This window comes from Chaetura pelagica, unplaced genomic scaffold, assembly GCF_000747805.2.
Source record: "Chaetura pelagica isolate M959 unplaced genomic scaffold, ChaPel_1.0 scaffold185, whole genome shotgun sequence".
NCBI classification, from domain to species: Eukaryota; Metazoa; Chordata; class Aves; order Apodiformes; family Apodidae; genus Chaetura; species Chaetura pelagica.
In genome coordinates, this window is record NW_009953207.1 from 632,732 (window position 1) to 643,191 (window position 10,460).

Here is a 10,460-nt window from a genome sequence, read left to right on the forward strand (position 1 = left end):
CAGGAAAAAAGTTATTGGATTCTAAAGTAGAAAAGGCAAAGGTGAAGAGATAGCAAGTTGGATTAGAAAATGTACAGAGCAGCAAAAATTGAGACAGCTGGAGAAAGTACCCTAAATTAACAAGACCAAAATAAACTTCCAAAAAGGACATAATGTCTGAATCCCCTGGACACCAGGAAACACCCAAATCGCAGCTCTCTATTTCCATGCCAATTTACACCACTGCTGGGCAGAAAATAGAAATAACTCTTGTAAGCAGCAGATCAGTGAGTGATGCAGGGGAGTAAGAAGCCAAATAATTCCTCACATGTTATGGACTTTGCTTCAGCTTTTGGTGATTACTCCATGGTGTGATGGAGAATAAGGTTTATCCTAAGGGCTTGTGTGAGAGTGTGAATGGTGTGTATGCTTCCTACTGAAAGAGCGAGGTTCAACCCTGGAAATCACAGTGGGGGTGGTAGTAGAAGACAACATAGTCAAAAGTGTGAGTCCCTCAGATGTGTTCTACTTATTTAATCCAAGTATTATTTGTTTGGTTTGGTTGGTTGGTTTGGTTTCTAAACCTTAAACTGCAGCCTGAGATTTGAAATTCTTAATGTCTCCCCTGGCTCAGTTGGAAGCTGGTGACAGCAGCCACCACCAGGCTGTCACCAGGGCAGCTGTTCAGTGCGGTGCTCCAGAGCCTGCTCTTTGTTCGTTCTTCTCAAATTAAAGCTGGTGCCTTTGTCCCCCTCTTTGAGGCAGCTCTGAACACTTCTGTTTGTGTGCTGTGTTTTTAGATGCTCACTCTTACCTTAAAGAAAGGTATTTCCAAGCCAAGACTCAGTTTTCCCCACCGGTTACTTTTTCAGTCTCACCTTGTTAGTGCCTCCTGAATCAGTGTGATAGCTGGGTGAGTGAAGGCTGAGATTGTCCCAGATGAGATGAGAAGAAGCTGCCAGCTATGGTGACAATACAGGCATTGGCATTGTCCAGGGCCCCATATTGTGAGGTGGAACTGGGAGATGTTCAATGCTCCTCTCATGTCCTGAATGGCAATGTGGGCTCCCGAGCCCCCGTCCCTCCAGCGCTGTGGCAGCGAAGGCAGCTGAACACGAACCACTTGGCAGCAGCTGTATGTTCAGGGTATCTGGGGCTCTATTAAATCTTTTATGTGCCATGTCTTGAGCAATACACTGCCAGCTGATGCCTGCCTTCTGCTTTGCAGATCTGGCAGCATTACATACAATTTTTTCTAATGGCTGTATTTAACCACTGAAAATTCCCTTTGTGTGGCGAGGGACGACGCATTATGCAGAACGAGGACAAAGTGGTCTCTTCTTTCTCCTTTCTTGTGTTGCTTCACATTGTTGAGCAGCTCAAAAATGGATGGAGATTAATTTTAAAAACCACTCTGACTTGTTCCCAAGTAGATGTTTACTCCATCCCCAGGAACAGATGCAGAAATGGAGAAGCACAAAAAAGGAAAGATACGTGTTGGGGCACTGACATGTCTGTGCTTGGGATGTGTTTCTGTAGCCAGGGGGTCTACCAGGGCTTCTGGCCCCTAGCACAGGACCTGAGCAGCCAAGCCTGGCCAGGGCAGCACCAACACTGGCCCCAATGCCCATGGGTGCAGGACCCCCACCTCCTGCTTGTCCCTGTCACCCTGGCCTTCTTGGGAGGCTTGGCTGGGAAAGGGACGTTTCCATCAACACCCACGTTGTTTTTTTCCAGAAAACAAGAGAAGAGAAATTTCCAGAGTCCCTGAAACTGGCATTGCTTTGTATGTAGGTGATGCTGTTCCACTGCAGAAAACTATTTATTATGATTACAGAGTACAAGAAGTTTTCATCATTTTCTCATTTATTATACCAGGTTTTCATTTTCCCTGCAGAGAAACAAGAAGCGAATGACGTAAATATAAAAGCAATACCTGTTCAAGATATTGCAAGTCACAATCTAAAAAAGATAAATAAATTTAGAAATTAATGGGCTTCTAGCCATAATGGGAAATAAACTGACATCAGGAGAGGAAGTCGTTCAGTGCCTGGAGGGCTGTTAGTCAAAGGCTTGTTTATAGCAAAGTTGTGTAGCAATGACTGTGTTTTAAAGGGATATTGTTGAGTCTTTTCTGCTCAAAGAATTGATAAAATGTGTTTTTTCCTGCTTCATTAAATGTAGGGCCAGTTTAATCTGCTTTAGGTTGGCTCCTGCAGGGGTGGGCAGCTGGCAGCAATGGTTGGGTTGGGGACCAGTGACCCCATGTCCTGGGATGCTCTCAGCTGTGGCCAGGGGGCTGAGCCCGCTCGGTGCCAGCTGCTGCCTTGGGGCAGGGTGTGAGGTGGGCTCAGGGGCAGGGTGTGAGGTGAGGTGGGCCCAGGGGTGATTTCCCAGGCCAGGCTGCCCGAGCAGGGAGCCCTTCCTGTGAGGTGTGAGGAGAGCCCAGAGTTCCGCCTCACCTCATTGTCTGTCCTCACCCTCACTGCACCACAGTCCCCCTCATTCCAGTGAGTGTCACTAATTGGGGTGTTTTTATCAGGCTAACGATAGTCACTTACTGTTTTGTCACCTACCTGCTGCAGTGTGTCCTTGATGACATTATGTTGTGAGCCAGGAGCACCTGCGAGTGGTTTTTAAGGGCAGGGTTTTCAAAGCGCAGCAGAGTCGGGGGCTCCCGCCTGTCAGAGGTGTTTTCTGTTCCCACAGGAGCTCCTGTTCTTGCTCCCACACGCTGTTAGTGTGACTTGCTCCTGAAGGAGCCCCTGCAGCTCCACACCAGCACCCCCAGACAAGCCTCCCCTGCACCAGCACCCCCTGACCAGCCTCTCCCTTCTGCCCCGGAGCGGGGCTGTATGGCCAAAATGCCAAGTTATTTCTTGTTCAAAGTGCATACATCTAGGGCATTGTTGTCCTGGTTTGAGCCAGGATGAAGCCAGTTTTCCTTTGACTGATTTTTTTTTTTTTTCCCTTCAGCAAGCTTTCTTTTAACTGGCACCAGTGCATTCCAGCTAAGACTGGTAACAGTGGAATGTTTTTCTAACTGCTGGGTCTTCAAGGTTGCATCTTTCCTCTGCTGGCTCAGACACTACAGGGAGATCTGTGACCCCTCTGTAGGAAGCTGAAAGAGACAGACATAGGCATGTCTGATAATTAAAAGGGGACACATGTAGTTATACCAGATGTAGCAGTTTCACTAGTTCATGTAAAAATAGTTACCTTGCTAACAAACTAGCTCTTTTAATGAGAGTTCCCTTGGTAATTAAGGTGTGGCTCTCACTCAGAAGTGCTATGGGGGACACAGCAGGGGCAGTGCTGGCTGGAAACCTGGAATCACTCTCTTCCAAACCCCTTGGGATCCTTTTGAGCTCCTGGAGCACAGCGTTGTGCAGCTGTGGACCCACGGCCGGAGGCTGGTGCCAGCGGGTGTGGGCAGGGTGGGCACGGCTGGGAGAGGTGCCCCCCGAGAGCCCAGAGAACATTGTAATAAACCTCTCCTTTCCCTCCCCCTCTGCGGTGCTTCAGGTGTGCATTGTGCAGAAGAGAGACACGGAGAAGATGTACGCCATGAAGTACATGAACAAGCAGCAGTGCATCGAGAGGGACGAGGTGCGCAACGTGTTCAGGGAGCTGGAAATCCTGCAGGAGATCGAGCACGTCTTCCTGGTCAACCTCTGGTGAGCATCTCCTCCCCTCAGGAGTCACAAACATCCCTGGGAGCATCCCAGTGAGCTGCCACAATGGAAATCTTACCCAGTAGCAAGGATGGGTTTGTCTGTTGCACACACATGTGAGAAATTTAAATGTTGAGAAGTTTTAAATGTAACTATTTTTAGTGACCAGTTGCTGGGAAGAAGTTATGAGAACTCTTCAAGTTGTCAGGTGCATTGCCTGTTGCTGGAGAACAACTAAGGGCAAAAATGTGCTTCCCAGCGTGTTCACTGGCCAAAGAAAATAAGATTCCTTTAGAGCTCAGATGTATCATCATCCAGTTTCGGACAACAAATTAATTTACAAATAGTGCACGATATCCAATGGTTGTTGTTTGGTTTGGGATGAGTCCTCAGCAGTCAGCCTCATGACCCTCTCCCAGACCCTCTGCCAGGCCTGGGTGCTCCATCCTCTCCCTGCCTCCCCCCCTGTGCAGGGATCTGGAGATCCCCCATCTTCACCCCCAGTTCCCCAGCACACCACAGGCTGCTGGAGGGAGCTGGGGCAGGAGCACCACAAGATCCTGCTTCCGTGGGAGGCAGCGGGTAGCAAACATGACAGGTTGTGTAGAGGGTGCAGGGATGTGCATCTGCAGGGCACAGGAGCTGCCTTCGGGGATCACAAGGCTTACCTTGCCCTCCAGAGGTGTTTTCCAGGGGAGGCTCAGTGCCTGGGGTGCAGCTTCCTGATGTCCCCAGGACAGACAGGGGCCCGAGGCAGCAGTTTCCCGGGGGAGCTCTCGCTGGGCAGGCTGAGCCCGGGGCACCCCCAGCCCCTCCGGCTCCCGGGGCAGCCTGGTAGGCTGGGAGGATTTCCACAATTCAGTTTTACACCCAAAGCGCTGGGAGTTGCTAATACTTCACATCCTCTTTATTGATTCAGAATAGCCAAACAAGTTAATATTTATTTTTTTCAGCATTTTGGCAACTACAGGTTTTGTTTTCAACAACTAATGCAATTCTTCAGAAAACCTGCCCCTGTAGCAGATTTTTCCCTGTCAGCTCGTGTTTTCAGAACAAGCCTACATTTAAGGGGAGAGCAGGAGACTGTGATTCATAAGTATTATACAATCCCACATCCTCTTTCCTCAGAAATGCTGTCACCAAATATAACAATGGAGTGTTGGTTTGTAGTGTATCCTTGCTGCTGTCAGTCTCCTGCAGGATCCACTGCACATTTAGGGAGGCGTTCTACTCTACACTAAATAGAAATTGCTTTTTCTGGGCTTTATGGTTAAATTAGCACTTGTGTTTTCTGATTCTTTTTTGGGACAAGCAGAGCTATTTTAAGTACAGGTTTGTCAGATTGGTCATGATTTAAAAATGCAAAGTTTCTCTGAAGTGACTGGTAGCAAAGCCCTGAGCTCTGCCTGAGGCTCTGCCTGCTGGGGAGGTCACCTGGCAGCACTCAGGTGCAGTGGTGGCTGGGTGAGGGGGGCTCCTGGGGGTACTTCCCTCTTCAAAGGAAGCATTGCTTGGGACAGCAGTAGGTTAAAAACCCAGAGAGCTAATTAAAAAGGTACCTCAGCAAAGCTGGCAGATGCTGGGAGCGGGGATGTCTGCAGTTGTCTCTGGAGCAGTGTAATTAGGAGAGAGGCAGAGCCTGCCTTGGTCTTGCCACTCAGTGAGAGCCAGGCTGTTCCCTAACCCTCCTCTGCACCCACAGGTACTCCTTCCAGGACGAGGAGGACATGTTCATGGTGGTGGACTTGCTTCTGGGTGGCGACCTGCGCTACCACCTGCAGCAAAACGTTCAGTTCACGGAGGAAACGGTCAAGCTGTACATCTGTGAGATGGCCCTGGCTCTCGACTACCTCCGGAGCCAGCACATCATCCACAGGTAACCCTGTAGGAGCTGCCCCTGAACTGCTGCCCGTGGTGCTTCCAGGTGGGTCATACTACCCTTCCTGCCACCGGTGCCCCTGCCTCAGGGACCTGCTGGCACTAAAGGGCCAGGGCAGTGTTGGTCCTGGGCATCCTCCAGACCATGGGTCCTGCTGCCCCATGCTCAGGGGCAGCCTGACACTTCCCTGGGAGCTGATGGGACCTTCCAGGGCAGGTTTCAAAGCAATCAAGAGCTTCACAGAAATAGGCCTGGTATTGTGTTATTAATTTTCCTTAGAAATTATGCCTGAACGAGTCGGACGCTCCCACTTTTTAGCCCAGTTGCCCAGGAAAAGCTATTTCTAGTCCATAAAATGGACTTGTCTCATGTCAGGGTATTTTTGGTTTATTTGTTCTTATTTTTGATGAATAAAAAAGTTGCAGGTTTTTTGTTGCTGAGTTGCATTCTTGATCTGAGATTTAATCTTGCTGTAACCTTGTTCCTTTTCCCAGAGATGTAAAGCCAGACAACATCCTCCTCGACGAGCAAGGTAGGATCTCTCTACCTTGCTTTGCCCTCCTCTTTCATTCGAGAGACAGATTCCTTAGTCTTGAGTACTGCCTGTCTTGTTAGCTGGAGAAAGTGTGGAAAAGTCACCACTCCTTCCCTGTGAGGGGTCTTTGATCAAACATACCCATGTGTTGTAATGCCTGGGAAGATGCACCCAGGGCAGCCCACTCCTCATTCCCCCTCCTGCTTCCCCCCACTGCCTCCTGCCTCCCTCTGTCCTGGCACACAGGTTCCCTCTGGTGGGGTTTAGCATGACAGATCTGCACATGCACTTCAGGATAGTTCTGATGTCTTCCAGGGGATGGATCTGGGCAGAGCTGGAGGGGGATTTCAGGAACCTTCATGAGAGCGTCATTGGTAATGTTGGCTCAGTGATCTCCATGGGAGAAATGTGGTAGGAGGTCCTGTGGTGGCCTCTGCTCCACTAGCAGATCGTATAAAATGAAGACACAGTCTCTCAGGGTATAAAGGCCAAACACAAATGGAACAAAGGACATGCAGGAGAGGACAAGGCAGCCTGTCATTTACACACCACTTTCATTGCTGCCTTGTAGGTAGAGAGAGTAGCCTTCAGAAGTGCAGGTGGGTGGGCGCTGGATGCCAGGGTGGCTTGAAAATAATGACCTTTGCTGAATATTAACCTTCAGTCCTGATGACAGGGAAAGGACAAACTGAGAGGAAGTGTTCCAGCACTTTTTGAAATAGCTGAAAGGTTTCTTTGTGCAGAGTTTGAGAGGTGTAGTTAGAGTTTCATTCAGCTGACAGGTCTCATTTGCTGTGGTCTGTGTGGAGTGACAACAGAGTGTTTTAGCTCCAGGCCTGGGGGGCAGTTGCAGTTCAAGGCTTTCCTCAAAGGCTGCTCAGTAAGACCAAGGCATTATCCTAATATAGTGTTTTCCTGTTGTCTTCTTCACTGGCTGTCAGTTTTGGCTAGAGCAATTTGACCAGGTGCTGGAGCAAATCTAGGTTACTAGTTTGCTCCAAGTGTGCATTAAAATCCAGACCCAAAGGTAGCTCCCATTCAATCTCAGGGCAGCCTGAGATCCTGGGAGAGCCCCAGGATCCATAGCAGCTGTCTGGTGGGGTCTGGCCCTGCCCTGCCTGTGCCCGAGCTGCATGTCCAAGAGCAGAAGCCAGTGAAACCAATGTATTCTGACTGCATTGCCACTGTTCTGTGCTGCAATTAATTCCTTCTTAACATGTGTCTTTTTTTTAAGGTCATGCACATTTGACAGATTTTAATATTGCAACAATAATTAGGGACGGTGAAAGAGCAACTGCATTAGCTGGAACAAAGCCATACATGGGTAAGAAATAACAGCAGTTTCTTACTGCTGTGCTTCACATTTCAGTGTGCTCACTGCAGGCCGCCTGACAGCCCGTGTCTGAATTCATTCAGCACATTAGTGCATGTGCCCAAGTCATGCAGTGGGGTTGCTGGAGAAGTGATCCTGCAGAGGGGGGATCCCTCTGTCACCTCCCATCCCTTCCTGCCTCCCCGCTGGCCCCTCGCTGGGACGGGCTGTGTCCCTGGTGTGGTGTGCAGGTGTGGTGCTGCTGGGCTGCAGCTCACCCTGCCTTGCAAAGCCTCCCTTGGGCAGACGCTGGGCTCCCCAGCTCCAGAGGGACAGGGATCTACTGGAGAGAGTCCGGTGGAGGCTACGAGGATGATGAAGGGACTGGAACACCTGCCTGATGAGGAAAGGCTGAGAGACCTGGGACCTGGAAAGGAGAAAACTGAGGGGGGATCTAATTAATGTCTATAAATACATGAGGGCATTAAGAAGGCGAGGACAAGCTCTTGTTACTTGTGCCCTGGGACAGGACAAGGGGCAATGGACTCAAACACCAGCCCAGGAAGTTCCACCTCACCATGAGGAAGAACTTCTTCCCTGTGAGGGTGACAGAGCACTGGAACAGGCTGCCCAGAGAGGTGGAATCTCCTTCTCTGGAGACTTTCAAGACCTGTCTGGATGCCTTTCTGAGTGGTCTGCCCTAGCTGGTGTGTTTGTGTGGTGTTGTTTTGTTTGTTGGTTTGGTTTTTTTGTTTGGTTTGTTTTTTTGTTGCTGATTTGTCCTGCTCTGGCAGGGGGATTGGACTCGATCATCTTTGAAGGTCCCTTCCAACCCCTGTCATGCTGTGGTTCTGTGACACTCACAAAAATAAGTGTCAGCTTTACATACTGACTTAGGTGGAGCACTGCAAAATGACAAACTGAAGTCAGCAAATAACCTGTTGTGTTTTGCCCTTTCTGTTCAGCCCCAGAGATTTTCCACTCCTTCCTGAACGGCGGGACAGGCTACTCCTTTGAGGTTGACTGGTGGTCACTGGGCATCATGGCTTACGAGCTGCTGCGGGGCTGGGTAGGTCTCCCGGGTCAGCCGGGCTCTCAGGACGTGCTGTTGGGGTGACTGCAGAGGGGAAGGGGGTTCCATCTCACCTCCCCATTTTCCCCCACAGAGGCCGTATGACATCCACTCCAGCAACCCCGTGGAGTCGTTGGTTCAGCTCTTCAGCACTGTCAGCGTTCAGTACTCGTCTGCGTGGTCAAAAGAGATGGTGTCTCTGTTAAGGAAGGTGAGTAGTCCTGCTGGTTCACACTGAGCATCACCTCAGGGTGTGCAGGACCAGCTGGAAAATTCTCAGCATAGTTATAAAGGATGTAAAATTGAAATAGGGCTAATTGTTATGACTTGGTTCAGCCGTAAGCGCTGTTGTGGTTTTTGTATTCGTGATCCCTGTATGAAGATGTGTTATGTTTGATAGCAAGGGAGGGGGAGAGGCTGAGTTTGGTGTGACAATGAGATCCACTGTTGGGCCAAAGGGTAGATTTGATGTGTTGGGCTGTGCGAACTGCCAGGGGGTTCCTATCCATGATATAGTCTGCAGCTCTCCTAGTGCTGCCCATGGGAACACTGTTGGGTTGGTATGGAAGCTGTTAGCTTGGGAGCTCAGGAAAGGAGCTGGTGAGTGTGTTCTGGAAATATACACAGGGTGCTGACAGCGAGTGAGTGACTCTTGGGTGCCCTTGTTGCCAAGAAGGCCAATGGAATCCTGGGGTGCATGAAGAAAAGAGTGGCCAGTAGGTCAAGGGAGGTCATTCTCCCCCTCTGCTCTGCCCTGGTGAGGCCACTGCTGGAGACCTGCATCCAGTTCTGGGCTCCACAGCTCAGGAGAGACAGGGAACTGCTGGGGAGAGTCCAGAGGAGGGTGACAAAGATGACTGGGGGATTGGAGCATCTCCCTGCTGAGGAAAGGCTGAAGGAGCTGGGACTATGTAGCCTGGAGATGAGAAGGCTGAGTGGAGACCTTACCAATGTATACAAGTATCTAAGGGTGGGTGCAAGGAAGATGGACACAGGCTCTTCCCAGTGTCAGAACAAGGGGCAATGGGCACAAGCTGGAACATGGGAAGTTCCATTTAAATACAAGGAAAAACTTCTTTACGGTGAGAGTGACAAGGCTGCCCAGGGGCTTGTGGAGTCTCCACCTCTGGAGATATTCCAGACCCCTGGATGCAGCCCTGGGTAAAGTGCTCTGGGTCATCCTGCTTCAGTGGGAGGGTTGGACTAGATGATCTCTAGAGGTCCCTTCCAGCTCTAACAACTCTGACAGTTCTGTGATTCTGTGACTCGGGTGTAAGTTAATGTTGGGTGGACAACTGGCATGATCAGATTCTGTGTCCATGAGGAGCAGGCTCTGGTGGTACCTTCTGATGTGCTCTCGGCGTGTTGGCGTTGCCATCAGCTGGGCTGGCGGCACCGGCCCACACATCTGCCCCCACAGGGACTGTTGGCTCTCTGGTTTCACAGCCTCCTGAACAAGAGGGAATGGTTTCAAGCTGCAACAGGGGAGGTTTAGACTGGACATTAGGAAAAATTTCTTCACAGAGAAAGTGGAATAGGCTGCCCAGGGAGGGGGTTGAGTCACCATCCCTGAGTGTGTTTAAGGGTTGTTTGGATGTGGTGTTGGTGGAGATGGTTTAGGGGAGAACTTTGTAGAGTAGGGATTATGGTTGGACTCGGTGATCCCAAGGGGCTTTTCCAGCCTGAATAGTTTTATGGTTCTATGAACATTTTCCTAATATGTTTTTGGTTGTTTTTTTTCTGTAGCCTGCTACCTATTTGCTGAGACAGAAAGGATGCTGAGTGGCCAGACTACCTGATGGCATCCAAAGGCAGGTGCTGCTGGGCTCCTTGGCTTTCTCCTCTGACGGGAACACTTTTGTCTCCCCAGCTGCTGACAGTGAACCCCGAGCATCGCTTCTCCTGCCTGGCTGATGTGCAGACCTCAGCCTACCTGTCTGGTGTGGTGTGGAGCGACGTGTGCGGGAAGCAGGTGGAGCCAGGCTTCGTCCCCAACGTGAGTAGGAGCC

The 10,460-nt window shown here is 50.2% G+C and overlaps 1 protein-coding gene across 1 annotated transcript in view; it reads left to right on the forward strand.

Moving 5' to 3' along the window:
- Positions 1-10,460, forward strand: part of STK32C (serine/threonine kinase 32C) — a 94,307-nt gene that overhangs the window by 83,113 nt on the left and 734 nt on the right. The window contains exons 3-9 of the mRNA XM_009997548.1: positions 3,505-3,656; positions 5,356-5,529; positions 6,027-6,064; positions 7,302-7,391; positions 8,345-8,448; positions 8,546-8,662; positions 10,322-10,447. Coding sequence (XP_009995850.1) covers positions 3,505-3,656; positions 5,356-5,529; positions 6,027-6,064; positions 7,302-7,391; positions 8,345-8,448; positions 8,546-8,662; positions 10,322-10,447 — 801 coding nt within the window. The remainder of the gene's footprint in view (positions 1-3,504; positions 3,657-5,355; positions 5,530-6,026; positions 6,065-7,301; positions 7,392-8,344; positions 8,449-8,545; positions 8,663-10,321; positions 10,448-10,460) is intronic.